The sequence below is a fragment of the Oncorhynchus nerka genome, linkage group LG15 (genome assembly GCF_034236695.1).
Source record: "Oncorhynchus nerka isolate Pitt River linkage group LG15, Oner_Uvic_2.0, whole genome shotgun sequence".
Taxonomy (NCBI): Eukaryota; Metazoa; Chordata; class Actinopteri; order Salmoniformes; family Salmonidae; genus Oncorhynchus; species Oncorhynchus nerka.
This window is the reverse complement of record NC_088410.1, coordinates 32,867,857-32,885,814: the sequence shown is the minus strand read 5'-3', so window position 1 is coordinate 32,885,814 and position 17,958 is coordinate 32,867,857. Positions and strand designations below refer to the sequence as shown.

Genomic DNA, 17,958 nt, shown 5'->3' with positions numbered 1-17,958 from the left:
AGCCTGCAGAGTTCTGTCCTACTATCCAGGTCTGTACCCAAACAATTTGAACTTCTACTTTTAAAAATCCACCTCTCTAAAAACAAGTCTCTCACCGTTGCCGCCTGCTATAGACCACCCTCTGCCCCCAGCTGTGCTCTGGACACCATATGTGAACTGATTGCCCCCCATCTATCTTCAGAGCTCGTGCTGCTAGGCGACCTAAACTGGAACATGCTTAACATCCCAGCCATCCTACAATCTAAACTTGATGCCCTCAATCTCACACAAATTATCAATGAACCTACCGGGTACCTCCCCAAAGCCTTAAACACGGGCACCCTTATAGATATCATCCTAACCAACTTGCCCTCTAAATACACCTCTGCTGTCTTCAACCAAGATCTCAGCGATCACTGCCTCATTGACTGCATCCGTAATGGGTCAGCGGTCAAACGACCTCCACTCATCACTGTAAAACGCTCCCTGAAACACTTCAGCGAGCAGGCCTTTCTAATCGACCTGGCCGGGGTATCCTGGAAGGATATTGATCTCATCCCGTCAGTAGAGGATGCCTGGATTTTTTTTCAAATGCCTTCCTAACCATCTTAAATAAACATGCCCCATTCAAGAAATTTAGAACCAGGAACAGATATAGCCCTTGGTTCTCCCCAGACCTGACTGCCCTTAACCAACACAAAAACATCCTATGGCGTTCTGCATTAGCATCGAACAGCCCCCGTGATATGCAGCTGTTCAGGGAAGCTAGAAACCATTATACACAGGCAGTTAGAAAAGCCAAGGCTAGCCTTTTCAAGCAGAAATTTGCTTCCTGCAACACTAACTCAAAAAAGTTCTGGGACACTGTAAAGTCCATGGAGAATAAGAACACCTCCTCCCAGCTGCCCACTGCACTGAAGATAGGAAACACTGTCACCACTGATAAAGTTTTGATCCACCATAATTGAGAATTTCAATAAGCATTTTTCTACGGCTGGCCATGCTTTCCACCTGGCTACTCCTACCCCGGTCAACAGCACTGCACCCCCAACAGCAATTCGCCCAAGCCTTCCCCATTTCTCCTTCTCCCAAATCTGTTCAGCTGATGTTCTGAAAGAGCTGCAAAATCTGGACCCCTACAAATCAGCCGGGCTAAGACAATCTGGACCCTTTCTTTCTAAAATTATCTGCCGAAATTGTTGCCACCCCTATTACTAGCCTGTTCAACCTCTCTTTCGTGTCGTCTGAGATTCCCAAAGATTTGAAAGCAGCTGCGGTCATCCCCCTCTTCAAAGGGGGGGACACTCTTGACCCAAACTGCTACAGACCTATATCTATCCTACCATGCCTTTCTAAGGTCTTCGAAAGCCAAGTCAACAAACAGATTACCGACCATTTCGAATCTCACCATACCTTCTCTGCTATGCAATCTGGTTTCAGAGCTGGTCATGGGTGCACCTCAGCCACGCTCAAGGTCCTAAACGATATCTTAACCGCCATCAATAAGAAACATTACTGTGCAGCCGTATTCATTGATCTGGCCAAGGCTTTCGACTCTGTCAATCACCACATCCTCATCGGCAGACTTGACAGCCTTGGTTTCTCAAATGATTGCCTCGCCTGGTTCACCAACTACTTCTCTGATAGAGTTCAGTGTGTCAAATCGGAGGGTCTGCTATCCGGACCTCTGGCAGTCTCTATGGGGGTGCCACAGGGTTCAATTCTTGGACCGACTCTCTTCTCTGTATACATCAATGAGGTCGCTCTTGCTGCTGGTGAGTCTCTGATCCACCTCTACGCAGACGACACCATTCTGTATACTTCTGGCCCTTCTTTGGACACTGTGTTAACAACCCTCCAGGCAAGCTTCAATGCCATACAACTCTCCTTCTGTGGCCTCCAATTACTCTTAAATACAAGTAAAACTAAATGCATGCTCTTCAACCGATCGCTACCTGCACCTACCCGCCTGTCCAACATCACTACTCTGGACGGCTCTGACTTAGAATACGTGGACAACTACAAATACTTAGGTGTCTGGTTAGACTGTAAACTCTCCTTCCAGACCCATATCAAACATCTCCAATCCAAAGTTAAATCTAGAATTGGCTTTCTATTTCGCAACAAAGCAATCCTCGACTTTGGCGATGTCATTTACAAAATAGCCTCCAATACCCTACTCAACAAATTGGATGCAGTCTATCACAGTGCAATCCGTTTTGTCACCAAAGCCCCATATACTACCCACCATTGCGACCTGTACGCTCTCGTTGGCTGGCCCTCGCTTCATACTCGTCGCCAAACCCACTGGCTCCATGTCATCTACAAGACCCTGCTAGGTAAAGTCCCCCCTTATCTCAGCTCGCTGGTCACCATAGCATCTCCCACCTGTAGCACACGCTCCAGAAGGTATATCCCAGTCCACCTGACTGTGCTGCTGCTCCAGTTTCAACTGTTCTGCCTTATTATTATTCGACCATGCTGGTCATTTATGAACATTTGAACATCTTGGTCATGTTCTGTTATAATCTCTACCCGGCACAGCCAGAAGAGGACTGGCCACCCCACATAGCCTGGTTCCTCTCTAGGTTTCTTCCTAGGTTTTGGCCTTTCTAGGGAGTTTTTCCTAGCCACCGTGCTTTTACACCTGCTTTGTTTGCTGTTTGGGGTTTTAGGCTGGGTTTCTGTACAGCACTTTGAGATATCAGCTGATGTACGAAGGGCTATATAAATAAATTTGATTTGATTTGATTTGTATATCTCTCTGGTTACCCCCAAAACCAATTCTTTCTTTGGCCGCCTCTCCTTCCAGTTCTCTGCTGCCAATGACTGGAACGAACTACAAAAATCTCTGAAACTGGAAACACTTATCTCCCTCACTAGCTTTAAGCACCAACTGTCAGAGCAGCTAACAGATTACTGCACCTGTACATAGCCCACCTATAATTTAGCCCAAACAACTACCTCTTTCCCAACTGTATTTAATTAATTGATTTATTTTGCTCCTTTGCACCCCATTATTTTTATTTCTACTTTGCACATTCTTCCATTGCAAAACTACCATTCCAGTGTTTTACTTGCTATATTGTATTTACTTTGCCACCATGGCCTTTTTTGCCTTTACCTCCCTTCTCACCTCATTTGCTCACATCGTATATAGACTTGTTTATACTGTATTATTGACTGTATGTTTGTTTTACTCCATGTGTAACTCTGTGTCGTTGTATGTATCGAACTGCTTTGCTTTATCTTGGCCAGGTCGCAATTGTAAATGAGAACTTGTTCTCAACTTGCCTACCTGGTTAAATAAAGGTGAAATAAAAAAATAAAAAACTGCCAATATGCCAACATTCCATTCAAACAATGCAGTCAATCCACAGCCATATATTGGCTCATATCAGTTGATGATAGGATTTATCAGCACTTGTTGTAAATGCAACAAGTATTGATATGGTATCATATAAAAGCTCTCACAGCTTTCCAAGAAAACAAAAATGGAGACATTTATGATCTGTTTACATGTATTTTAGAGGCTATTTATAAATAAAATTGGTATAAAATCCATATAAACTCCATTTATAATTATATGACAATATTTTAGATTGACAATAATTATATTACACAATTTCTGATATATCACATGCCTTACTTCTATTTTCCTGCTTCAGTAAGATTAGGATTATGCCTCTACTGCCAATTAGACTGGTTTGGAGTTATCCCTGATGGGGCTGACATTTTCTTTCCCATTCTGGAATTTTGAGGGTTTATGACATCGCCCCTATAGCAATTTAATCATATCTATCTCTATGGATACTACAGTATATACAGTGCCTTCATAAAGTATTCATACACCTTGACTTATTCCACATTTTGTTGTGTTACAGCCTGAATTCAAAATGGATTAAATAGATTGTTTTCTCTCACCCATATACACACAATACCCCATAATGACAAAGTGAAAACATGTTTTGCAAATTTACTGCAAATGAAAAACAGAAATATCTCATTTAGATAAGTATTCAAACCCCTGAGTCAATACTTTGTAGAAGCACTTTTGTCAGTGATTACAGCTGTGAGTCATTCTGGGTAAGTGTCTAAGAGCTTTCCACACCTGGATTGTGTGACATTTGCCCATTATTCTTTTCAGAATTCTTCAAGCTTTGTCAAGTTTGTTGTTGATCAGTGCTAGACTACCATTTTCAGGTCTTAACATAGATTTTCAAGTAGATTTAAGACAAAACTGTACCTCGAACATTCATTGTCTTCTTGGTAAGCAACTCCCGTGTAGATTTGGCCTTGTGTTTTAGGTTATTGTCCTATTGAAAGGTGAATTCCTCTCCCAGACCAAAATGCAGCGTGGTGGTTATTCATGTTTTTAATAAAGACGACTATACATGAACAGACTATACAAAACAAGAAAAGTGAAAACCCATACAGTCCTATCTGGTGCAAACACAGAGACAGGAACAATCACCCACAAAACCCAACAAAACAGGCTACCTAAATATCAGAGACAATGACTAACACCTGCCTCTGATTGAGAACCATATCAGGCCAAACATAGAAATAGACAAACCAGACACACAACATAGAATGCCCACCCAGCTCACGTCCTGACCAACACTAAAACAAGGAAAACACATATGAGCGATGGACAGAACGTGACACAGTGTCTGGTGGAAAGCAGACTGAGCCAGGTTTTCCTCTAGGATTTTGCCTGTTTTTAGCTACATTCCATTTCTTTTTTATCCTGAAAAACTCCCCAGTCCTTAATGATTACAAGCATACACATTAGGGTTGGTCAATATTTGGGAAGACGGTATGCTACTCCAAATATCGCGATATCCGATATAATCGCTTTGTGCCGTTAATGACTAAATCATTCCAGACTGTGCAATTGTTGTACTTATTAACAATATTATGGTTACATTCTCATGAATGAATCCTCATAAGGCATAGTTCATTCATTTAGACTTCATTTTCAACATATTGATACAGCTTAACTGATAAAACTGCACAGTTTTGATTAGAGCATAGTCTTGCACATCACGATATATCATCAATGTCAAATATCACGATATTCGATTTAATCCTATATCGCCCAACCCTAATACTCTGAGATGAGAGTATTAGATGACGGAGCTGATCAGAGCCCGGGAGAGGGCGAAAGGAATTCTGGCTGAAGAGCAATTGGAGCAACTGAAGCAGGAGGTGGCTGAGCTGAGGAGGAGAGATACTGAGCTGGAGGAAACTGAAGATCACATCCATATCCTCCAGAATGTCCAGTGTCTCTGTGTCCCTCCTGGATCTGAAGCCTTTAACCAGCATCCCTGTCAACCAACATGTCTCCTTTGAGGACGCAAATAAATCAGTCTCCGGACTAAAACAACGACTGGAGAATGTGTTGGAGGAGGAAATTGCCCATATATCTGGATATGATCAGCTCACAATATATCTTAACACAACAAACTGTATCTGTCTGTGGGGAACAGAGATGTGACATGGAGATGTGACAATATCCTGACCATCCAGACAGATTGACCTTCTACCCCCAGGTGCTGTGTAAGGAGGGCCTGCTGCTGGGAGGTAAACTGGGACATGGATGGGGTGGTCTCAAATAAAGGGATCAGCAGAAAAGACTGAGACTTTTTTGGGGGGAAGAATGATCTCATCCTGCTGTTTAATCTGCTCTCGCTACGGATGCTCTTTCTACCACAATGATAAACAGACTGCCCCTGCTCTTCCAGAGAAGGAGTGTACCTGGACCACAAGGCAGGAACTCTGTCCTTCTACAGTCTCTCTATAACCCTCCTCCGTAGAATCCAGACCACATTCCCTCAGCCCCTCTATCCTGGGTTTGGGGTTGATTTTAGTGGGTTCTGTGAAGATAATGCCATTACACATGTGAACTTTGATAAGAATGTAAGCAGAAAATTGCATCTAGTGATCTGTTTCTTGTGTCAAAATGTATCCACTGCATGTGGGACCTAAAATAATTTGTGCTTCATAAAATGAATGTTGTCTTTGTATCCTATGATGTGTAAATTGTTGTGGATTTTCTGATTTGTGATTTTGTATGGGTTGTGAGTGCTGTAACATAATGATTAAGGGCTGAATTCAATCCCTATCGCTGAAGTTCAGCGCTCTAGCGCAATTTAAAGGTAATGATAATTTCCTATTGAGCCGAAGTATGCAGCTCTTACCGTGAATGCAGTCTCATCTAACACGGGAACATTACCTTTAAATTTCTATCACCCTGTAGCACTACATCACCCTTCAGCACTACAGACTAAATTCAGTCCTAAGTGAGATAATTAAATTCTTCACCAAGCACAAAATGTATGTCATGTGTCAATAAAGATTACAATTATGCTTCAGCACAGCAGAGTCGTGTTATATCATCGTGAGGAATCAGACACTATGTAATCATACATTATCATGACCAAAGTGATCAAACTCAATCCACCCTGTAAACAAATGTTTCCCTAAAAATGAAATACATAAATATATGTATATATCTCCATTGTCAACAGTGATTCATCTGGTGGGAGAACAAACTCCTATCACCTTAAGATGCGTTAGGGGTTAAAGTTAGGGGTCTTGATCTCCAATAAATATCTGATTTTATTGATCAAATCATCATGAAAAAGACCCTGAATGTTGCAGCAGTTTGAAATCCACCACTGACAAAATCCCACTTTAACCGCTGATCGTCATAACATATTTTCTGTTACAGACAATGACAAGTCCAACGAGGACAGACAGAAAGAGGAGGATCTTCTCCAGCAGATTCACAAGCTGGTGGAGACCAGAGATTTCCTTGTTGACGATGTGGAGTTTGAGAGGCTAAGGCAAGTGTGACCGACTGGGGTTCGAAACCAGGTGTCATGCTCACCAGAACACTTTTATCCCTTAATGCCTAGGCATTACCTTGGGGTGCCAATGTACAGTAAGTCGTCAGGTCTCAGACCAGGTCATCACGGGAGTGTGGTTCTGAACCACCTATGTTACAGAACTCTGTTCCATCTGTCTTGTCCCCCCCCCTCCCCCTTATTGGTTTGGTTTCCAATGACATCCTGTCAGAAATACAAGCTAGTTCGACTCAGTTACATACAAACCACAGGGAATATCTCCATTCTCAGATTTTCTTACTGTTGAAATAAAACATCTGTGTTTTAGTCTAGGGGACAGTGTGCTGTGAAACCCTAGATCCCACTGTACATGCACAAGTTTGTTAGGGTAAACAAGTTTGTTATGGTGCCTCCCCCCCTTCCATTCTCAGAACAGAGGGCGGCGCCATACAAGCGCCAAAAGGCATTCTGGGTAGTGAGAAGCAGGAAGTGACGAGGTAATATTTGATTGTTTTTGAGGAATGTGAAGACACCTAGGCAGAAGACAGGGCGTGAGGATATGGAGTCTGAGTCATCGCTAGTAGGAACAGACAGAAATGTAGAGTTTGGAGTTCCACTCATCCATCTTTCTCTCCTCCTCTACAGGGAAAGGGAGGAGGACAAAGAAATGGCTGATTTCCTCCAGTCCAAGTTCCCCAGAAACTCCAAGAAGAAAGGTGTGTGTAGTCATAGTGCATCATAGTGAGTGTTATTATTTTCCATTCAAATGCTCAATTGTATGTCTCAACGTTTTCAGGTATTCACTTTGATACACTAATAGTCAGTGACCTTGATTTGATGGCGATGTCTTTTGACAGTTACACGCCTCTTTCTTGTTCAAGTCTTTCTTCACGACAGAAGCATTTAGTTATGAAATTATGGATTTCACCCACAAAAATGAATACATACAGTTGAAGTTGGAAGTTTACATATACTTAGGTTGGAGTCATTAAAACTTGTTTTTCAACCACTCCACAACTTTCTTGTTAACAAACTATAGTTTTGGCAAGTTCATTAGGACATCTACTTTGTGCATGACACAAGTCATTTTTCCAACAATTGTTTACAGACAGATTATTTCACTTAAAATTCACTGTATCACAATTCCAGTGGGTCAGAAGTTTACATACACTAAGTTGACTGTGCCTTTAAACAGCTTGGAAAATTCCAGAAAATAATGTCATGGCTTTAGAAGCTTCTGGTAGGCTAATTGATATAATTTCAGTCAATTGGAGATGTACCTGTGGATGTATTTCAAGGCCTACCTTCAAACTCAGTGCCTCTTTGCTTGACATCATGGGGAAATCAAAAGAAATCAGCCAAGACCTCAGAAAACAAATTGTAGACCTCCACAAGTCTGGTTCATCCTTGGGAGCAATTTCCAAACACTTGAAGGTACCACATTCATCATCTGTACAAACAATAGTACACAAGTATAAACACCATGGGACCACGCAGCCGTCATACCGCTCAGGAAGGAGACGCGTTCTGTCTCCTAGAGATGAATGTACTTTGGTGCGAAAAGTGCAAATCAATCCCAGAACAACAGCAAAGGACCTTGTGAAGATGTTGGAAGAAACCGGTACAAAAGTATCTATATCCACAGTAAAACCGCTCAGCAAGGAAGAAGCAACTGCTCCAAAACCGCCATAAAAAAGCCAGACTACGGTTTGCAACTGCACATGGGGACAAATATCGTACTTTTTGGAGAAATGTTCTTTGGTCTGATGAAACAAAAATAGAACTGTTTGGCCATAATGACCATTGTTGTGTTTGGAGGATAAAGGGGGAGGCTTGCAAGCCAAAGAACACCACCCCAACCGTGAAGCACAGGGTTGGTAGCATCATGTTGTGGGGGTGCTTTGCTGCAGGAGGGACTGGTGCACTTCACAAAATAGATGGCATCATGAGGAAAGGAAAATTATGTGGATATATTGAAGCAACATCTCAAGACATCAGTCAGGAAGTTAAAGCTTGGTCGGAAATGGGTCTTCCAAATGGACAATGACCACAAGCATACTTCCAAAGTTGTGGCAAAATGGCTTAAGGACAACAAAGTCAAGGCATTGGAGTGGCCATCACAAAGCCCTGACCTCCAACCTATAGAACATTTGTGGGTAGAACTGAAAAAGCGTGTGCGAGCAAGGAGGCCGACAAACCTGACTCAGTTGCACTAACTCAGGAGGAATGGGCCAAAACTCACCCAACTTATTGGGGGAAGCTTGTGGAAGGCTACCCAAAACATTTAACGCAAGTTAAACAATTTAAAGGCAATGCTACCAAATACTAATTGAGTGTATGTAAACTTAAATAAATAATTTTCTCTACTATTATTCTGATATTTCTCATTCTTAAAATAAAGTGGTGATCCTAACTGATCTAAGACAGGGAATTTTTACTAGGATTAAATGTCAGGGATTGTGAAAAACTGAGTTTAAATGTATTTGGCTAAGGTGTATGTAAACGTCCGACTTCAACTATATTTGAACTGGCTCCCCACTGAGCAACATTTATTTTCATCAGCGTGTATTCACCTCATATCAGCCGTGTGTGTGCATGCATGTGTCTGCATACCCTTGTGTCTGGGTGAGTCTGAATGTGTGTGTCATTATGTCTGATCTGCTACAACATCACCAGTGCTCCACCTGGTACATCCCCATATCCTCTGACTGACTCCACCTCCTCTTCTCCAGGTCAGATTCCAGCCAGACGGCTAACGTCCAGGGCCCAGCAGACCTCGTCCCCCTTCACCAAGACAGGCCTGTCCCTGCTGAAGGAGTGCTGTGGCTTCACCTGCTCCATCATGTAGGCCGGGCCCTCAGGGGCTCTAACATGGAGCCAAAATAGAGCCCTGTTACATCACAGTTTCAGCTTTCCAACCCTTGAAGTACGGACAGACAACGAGCTAGTGGAGAATTTTCAAGGATATTTTGGGGATGTCGCCAGGATGAGATTGATAGTATTTTATCTCCCAATCTATGCTACATCCCATCTGGGCTGTGTTTCTCTCTCTCTCTCTCTCTCTCTCTGTCTCTCTCTCTCTCTCTCTGTCTCTCTCTCTGTCTCTCTCTGTCTCTCTCTGTGTGTCTCTCTCTCTCCCGCCTTTCCTCTCCCCCTTCCCCCTCCCTCTATCTCTCTCTGTCTTCTCTCCATCATTAGGGCTCCAGTCCTATCTGCACTTCTAGTTGGGTTCTATACCCAGTGTCCCCTTTCCGCATCAGGCTCATCCCCCATGAGGCTGTGCAATGATCTTCCATCGTCTGTATCAGACTATTCTCATTCATCATTGTCAGAGTCCCTCCCACTGCCTCTCCCTGCCTCTCAATGGTGTCACCAATGCTCTCAGAGCAGTTCATCCTGGTCAATCTCACTGGCTTTGGTACCTCTGTACCTAGAACCTGTCCCTTCACAAAGATTGGATGTAAACATAATTTGCATAAGTCAGATATTGCTATCAAATGATGTACAAAGCGCTACTTGTCTACCAGTTACAGATGTTAAATATTACTACCCCGGTGAAGATTATTATGTATGATGCATGAGACAAAACCCAACAGTGAAGATGTACTGTACAGTATTTTCGAATTGGAACATCATACATACATCTCTTTAAGTCCTGTTTAGTCTCCCTAACTCTTTTACATTTCAAATTGCTGTAGTTGCCTTTGAACAGACTTCCCACTGGCTCACTAATTCATAGTCAGCGTTAATTGACGGCAGCCTAATCATGCTGCCAGGTCAACGTTAGCCAGACATGCAACCGATGGGCTAATTGATGTTTTGTGATAAGATTATGGTTTCATGATAACATGACACTAACGTCAGAATTTAAGCAACTCACTAAGTCATTCGTCACTGATTTGGCAACTATGTCCAATTAAGAGGCCTTTATGGGTGACTGAACATACCGATCAACGGAGCTTAACAAATGAGTCATCGCTCGCTTCCTTTCTTGTTGTTGTTGTTATTCAATACACTCAAATTATATATTTTATGGAACTGCAAAATGACTCATCCTTCCACATTGCTGACTTTACACACACTAAAGGTTAGTGTACAGTATACCGATCAGCAGAAAAGGTTTCCACCTTAACAAAGGTCATTTTAAGTGGAACTGCAGCTCACTGCAGCTAACATTGTTACACTTTATTATTTACAACATGTTATTACTGACAACATGTTACTACTGACTGCATATTTATACTGACAACATGTTATTACTGACAGCATATTATTACTGACCGCAGGTTATTACTGACAGCGTGTTATTACTGACCGCATATTTATACTGACAACCTGTTATTACTGACAGCATATTATTACTGACCGCAGGATATTACTGACAGCGTGTTATTACTGACCGCATAGTATTACTGACAACATGTTATTACTGACAGCATGTTATTACTGACAGCATATTATTACTGACAGCATTTTATTACTGACAGCATGTTATTACTGACAGCATGTTATTACTGACAACATGTTATTACTGACAGCATGTTATTACTGACAGCATAGTATTACTGACAACATGTTATTACTGGCAGCATGTTATTACTGACAGCATATTATTACTGACAGCATTTTATTACTGACAACATGTTATTACTGGCAGCATGTTATTACTGACAGCATATTGTTACTGACTGCATATTATTACTGACAACATGTTATTACTGACAGCATGTTATTACTGGCAGCATGTTATTACCGACAACATGTTGTTACTGACAGCATGTTATTACCGACAACATGTTGTTACTGACAGCATGTTATTACCGACAGCATGTTATTACTGGCAGCATGTTAATACTGACAGCATGTTATTACTGGCAGCATGTTATTACTGACTGCATATTATTACTGACAGCATGTTATTACTGGCAGCATGTTATTACTGACTGCGTGTTATTACTGGCAGCATGTTATTACTGACAGCATGTTGTTACTGACAACATATTATTACTGACAGCATGTTATTACTGGCAGCATGTTATTACCGACAACATGTTATTACTGACAGCATGTTATTACTGGCAGCATGTTATTACTGAGAGCATAGTATTACTGACAACATGTTGTTACTGACAGCATGTTATTACTGACAGCATGTTATTACCAACAACATGTTAAACTGTATAGGCCTACTGTAAACTGGCCAAATCCAGCATCAGTAATTGTCAGTAATTACTAGGCAGTCCGTGTCAACACGGAACCACAGTTCCGTGTCAAGTCTCTCCATGGAGATGATAACTTTTCAGCCCTAGGCTCCACTTGTGTCTTTCCTGTATAACACAGTGGGTACATAATAGGGCACTTAGTAGGGCACTCCAGTGTGTGATGGTGATGGCAAGGGTCCAGGACGAGTTAGCCAAGCACCCAGAATTGGAGTCGTGAGTGTACACTCCACACACAGGGATCAAGGACTCTTCATCGCAGAGAGCCATTGCCATAGCAACCACAGCGTAGGCAGTCCGAACGTACTGTATACAATGAGAAAAAAGCGCTGCATTACACACACACATGCTGGTTTCTGTTGGGTGTGTTTTTTATTTATTCTCTAAAATCAGGGTTTATCTGAATTCTCTTCTGAAATCTGGGTTACTCTGAAGTCTCCTCTGAAATCAGGGTTACTCTGAAGTCTCCTCTGAAAACAGGGTTACTCTGATGTCTCCTCTGAAAACAGGGTTACTCTGAAGTCTCCTCTGAAAACAGGGTTCCTCTGAAGTGTCTTAACCTTTTCTTTCCCAGGCAGCCCCTATGACATGCTATTGAGCGTTGATACCGTCACCACACTTCAATTATAAAACACAATTTCATAATGCACCATTGTCCATGCCCAACAGGGTGGGCATTTTGTGTTAGCGAGGGGAGGGAAGGAGAGGGGTAGTCTGGCTGACATGACCCACATGACTACACAGCGAAGAGCTGTGACCCACTTGGAGGACGTCGAAAGCTGGTTTCAGGAGGACATTGAAAGCTGGTGTCAGGAGGACTTCGATAGCTGGTGTCAGGAGGACTTTGATAGCTGGTGTCAAGAGGACTTCGATAGCTGGTGTCAGGAGGACTTCGAAAGCTGGTGTCAGGAGGACTTCGAAAGCTGGTGTCAGGAGGACTTCGAAAGCTGGTGTCAGGAGGACTTCGATAGCTGGTGTCAGGAGGACTTTGATAGCTGGTGTCAGGAGGACTTTGAAAGCTGGTGTCAGGAGGAATTTGAAAGCTGGTGTCAGGGGGACTTCAAAAGCTGGTGTCAAGAGGACTTCGAAAGCTGGTGTCAGGGGGACTTCGATAGCTGGTGTCAGGAGGACTTCGATAGCTGTTGTCAGGAGGACTTTGAAAGCTGGTGTCAGGAGGAATTTGAAAGCTGGTGTCAGGGGGACTTCAAAAGCTGGTGTCAGGAGGACTTTGAAAGCTAGTGTCAGGAGGACATTGAAAGCTGGTGTCATGAGGACTTCGAAAACTGGTGTCGGGAGGACTTCGATAGCTGGTGTCGGGAGGACTTCAATAGCTGGTGTCGGGAGGACTTTGAAAGCTGGTGTCAGGGGACTTCGAAAGCTGGTGTCAGGAGGACTTCGATAGCTGGTGTCAGGAGGACTTTGAAAGCTGGTGTCAGGGGGACTTCAAAAGCTGGTGTCAGGAGGACTTTGAAAGCTAGTGTCAGGAGGACTTCGAAAACTGGTGTCGGGAGGACTTCGATAGCTGGTGTCGGGAAGACTTCAATAGCTGGTGTCGGGAGGGCTTCGCACGCTGGTGTCGGGGGACTTCGAAAGCTGGTGTCAGGAGGACTTCGAAAGCTGGTGTCGGGAGGACTTCGATAGCTGGTGTCAGGGGGACTTCGATAGCTGGTGTCAGGAGGACTTTGAACGCTGGTGTTGGGGGGACTTCAATAGCTGGTGTCAGAGAGACTTCGAAAGCTGGTGTCAGGGGGACTTCGATAGCTGGTGTCAGGAGAACTTTAATAGCTGGTGTCAGGGGGACTTCGATAGCTAGTGTCAGGGAGACTTCGAAAGCTGGTGTCAGGGGGACTTCGATAGCTGGTGTCAGGGGGACTTCGAAAGCTGGTGTCAGGGGGACTTCGATAGCTGGTGTCAGGGGGATTTTGATAGCTGGTGTCAGGATGACTTCAATAGCTGCTGTCAAGAGGACTTTGATAGCTGGTGTCAGGAGGACTTCGAAAGCTGGTGTCAGGAGAACTTCGATAGCTTGTGTCAAGAGGACTTTGATAGCTGGTGTCAGGAGGACTTCGAAAGCTGGTGTGAAGAGGACTTTGATAGCTGGTGTCAAGAGGACTTTGATAGCTGGTGTCAGGAGGACTTCGAAAGCTGGTGTGAAGAGGACTTTGATAGCTGGTGTCAGGAGGAATTTGATAGCTGGTGTCAGGAGGACTTCGATAGCTGGTGTCAAGAGGACTTTGATATCTGGTGTCAGGAGGAATTTGATAGCTGGTGTCAGGAGGAATTTGATAGCTGGTGTCAAGAGGACTTTGATAGCTGGTGTCAGGAGGACTTCGAAAGCTGGTGTCAGCCAGACCAAGAGAGATGGAGGAGAGGAAGGAGAAGCTAGTGTGAGTCATCAGTAGTAGAGAGAGGAGAGAGCTCAGACAAAGTTCCTGTTGTTGGTGAGCTGCCAGAAAGGTTAGCCTTGTCAATCAAACAAGCAGTGAGCATGATCCGGTGACCCCCACGCTCTATCTCTGCACCTCACAACGCTTTCCTCTGAGCAGGGGGGACACGGGGGAAGTGACACGCGGGTGACATGTAACTGTCATCACAAGGTTGCTATGACCTCCCTTGTTTTGGCAGCATACCACACCTGAGTTGGTTATCTCTCCTTGTATCACAGCAGCAATGCTGGATTCTAGTGTTAGTTAGAATCAAGAACTCAATACTTCTGCATTGCTCTCCCACCTAATCTGAATCTGTCAACCTCAACTCAATACTTCTGCATTGCTCTCCCACCTAATCTGAATCTGTCAACCTCAACTCCATACTTCTGCATTGCTCTCCTACCTAATCTGAATCTGTCAACCTCAACTCAATACTTCTGCATTGCTCTCCTACCTAATCTGAATCTGTCAACCTCAACTCAATACTTCTGCATTGCTCTCCTACCTAATCTGAATCTGTCAACTTCAACTCCATACTTCTGCATTGCTCTCCTACCTAATCTGAATCTGTCAACCTCAACTCAATACTTCTGCATTGCTCTCCTACCTAATCTGAATCTGTCAACCTCAACTCAATACTTCTGCATTGCTCTCCTACCTAATCTGAATCTGTCAACCTCAACTCAATACTTCTGCATTGCTCTCCTACCTAATCTGAATCTGTCAACCTCAACTCAATACTTCTGCATTGCTCTCCCACCTAATCTGAATCTGTCAACCTCAACTCCATACTTCTGCATTGCTCTCCCACCTAATCTGAATCTGTCAACCTCAACTCCATACTTCTGCATTGCTCTCCCACCTAATCTGAATCTGTCAACCTCAACTCAATACTTCTGCATTGCTCTCCCACCTAATCTGAATCTGTCAACCTCAACTCAATACTTCTGCATTGCTCTCCCACCTAATCTGAATCTGTCAACCTCAACTCCATACTTCTGCATTGCTCTCCCACCTAATCTGAATCTGTCAAACCAGTGTATTCACATAACAGTGCCCTCCAGAGGCATCATGCCCATTGAAACTGAGGGACATGTACCCACTTAATATCATCCGTTTGTAGGATGAAATTGAAAAAAAAAACACAGTAGTAGTGTTTGAGAGGTTGTTGCACACTTTAAGCAAGTCGATGTTGATGGGATGTTGAGTGTAGCCCAAAGGGTTTATCTTACTTGAGGATTTCAGAATGCACTCTAGTTTATCTCTCCTTTGTATTGCTATGTGTGTATGTATGTATGTATGTATGTATGTATGTATGTATGTATGTATGTATGTATGTATGTATGTGGACATCTATAAGTACCTAGGTGTCTGGCTAGACTGCAAACTCTCCTTCCAGACTCACATCAAACATCTCCAATCGAAAATCAAATCAAGAGTCGGCTTTCTATTCCGCAACAAAGCCTCCTTCACTCACGCCGCCAAGCTTACCCTAGTAAAACTGACTATCCTACCGATCCTCGATTTCGGCGATGTCATCTACAAAATGGCTTCCAACACTCTACTCAGCAAACTGGATGCAGTCTATCATAGTGCCATCCGTTTTGTCACCAAAGCACCTTATACCACCCACCACTGCGACTTGTATGCTCTAGTCGGCTGGCCCTCGCTACATATTCGTCGCCAGACCCACTGGCTCCAGGTCATCTACAAGTCCATGCTAGGTAAAGCTCCGCCTTATCTCAGTTCACTGGTCACGATGGCAACACCCATCCGTAGCACACGCTCCAGCAGGTGTATCTCACTGATCATCCCTAAAGCCAACACCTCATTTGGCCGCCTTTCGTTCCAGTACTCTGCTGCCTGTGACTGGAACGAACTGCAAAATCGCTGAAGTTGGAGACTTTTATCTCCCTCACCAACTTCAAACATCAGCTATCCGAGCAGCTAACCGATCGCTGCAGCTGTACATAGTCTATTGGTAAATAGCCCACCCATTTTCACCTACCTCATTCCCATACTGTTTTTATACTGTTTTTATTTATTTATTTATTTACTTTTCTGCTCTTTTGCACACCAATATCTCTACCTGTACATGACCATCTGATCATTTATCACCCCAGTGTTAATCTGCAAAATTGTATTATTCGCCTACCTCCTCATGCCTTTTGCACACATTGTATATAGACTGCCCATTTTTTTTTCTACTGTGTTATTGACTTGTTAATTGTTTACTCCATGTGTAACTCTGTGTTGTCTGTTCACACTGCTATGCTTTATCTTGGCCAGGTCGCAGTTGCAAATGAGAACTTGTTCTCAACTAGCCTACCTGGTTAAATAAAGGTGAAATTAAAAAATTAAAAAATTTAAAAAATGTGTGTGTGTGTGTGTGTGTGTGTGTGTGTGTGTGTGTGTGTGCGTGTGCATGTGTGTGTGCATCAGTGTGTCAAATCCAGAGCGGAATTTCAAAAGGATGCGCTCGGGTCCTACTTTAAAGTGCGTAAGATGGAGACACTTCAATGATCTTTTATTACTCCTCCTCCACACTCTCTTTTGTCACTTTCTCTCCATCTCTCTGTTCTTTCCCCCTCCCTCCTTCTCTCCCTCTTTGACGAGGTCTCTGGGGCCTGATGTCTCACTCGCTTTATCTCTTTATCTCTCTCTCCCTCTCTCGCTCTCCCTCTCTCTCTGTCTCTGTCTCTGTCTCTGTCTCTCTCTCTCTCCCTCTCTCTCTCTCTCTCTCTCTGTCTCTCTCTCTGTCTCTCTCTCTCCCTCTCTCTCTCTATCACTCTCTCTCCCTCTCTCTTGATTCTCTCTCTCTCTCCTGTCTCTCTTTCTGGGTGTTAGGGAGCAGGATGTGTCTAATGCTGTGCTGCTGTCAGCTTAGCTCCAATGTTCAACAGTCATACGGCCTCTCATGAAATCTGTCAGAAACCAGTAAAAGCGAGTATTTTTGTATTTGACAGATGTGTTGTTGTTGGAAAGGTTTCATTATTCTGTGTTCATTGATTGTACAGTATGTTTTTATTAGATGTGTGTATATCCTGAGAATAGTGTGTAAAGTCAATGCTTCAGCGGCTGTATTTGTTACTGCATGCATATTGTAGCAATTTTGAATTGAATCGTGTAGCTTACTATATTTATGTCCAGCCATTCAACATCTTTGCTTCACTGAAATATGTGTCGTAACAGGGTTATAATTCAATTTCCAAAGAACCTAAGTGGAACAGGACAAAGCGTAACTGTATGATGATATATTAAAATATTGTGTATGTATAATCTGTGCCAAATATTTGGGAATTGTAGGAAATTGTGTAGCATAACAAAATAAGCTATGGATTTAAATACTGTATATTGAAAAATAAATATTGAGAATAAAATGGTAATAAGATATTGTTTATTCCTACTAACTTGTGCTCCGTATGTGTGTCCATTTGCCTCAGCTGCAAAGTTCGACCTGCCCTGCACCACTGCCCTAGA

General features: G+C 43.1%; 1 protein-coding gene across 1 annotated transcript in view; it reads left to right on the top strand.

Moving 5' to 3' along the window:
- The window catches only part of LOC115142443 (bMERB domain-containing protein 1-like), a 51,083-nt gene extending 40,220 nt beyond the window's left edge, over positions 1 to 10,863 (top strand). The window contains exons 4-6 of the mRNA XM_029681917.2: positions 6,716 to 6,830; positions 7,476 to 7,546; positions 9,563 to 10,863. Coding sequence (XP_029537777.1) covers positions 6,716 to 6,830; positions 7,476 to 7,546; positions 9,563 to 9,678 — 302 coding nt within the window. The 3' untranslated portion in view covers positions 9,679 to 10,863. The remainder of the gene's footprint in view (positions 1 to 6,715; positions 6,831 to 7,475; positions 7,547 to 9,562) is intronic.
- Positions 10,864 to 17,958: the final 7,095 nt, after the last annotated feature.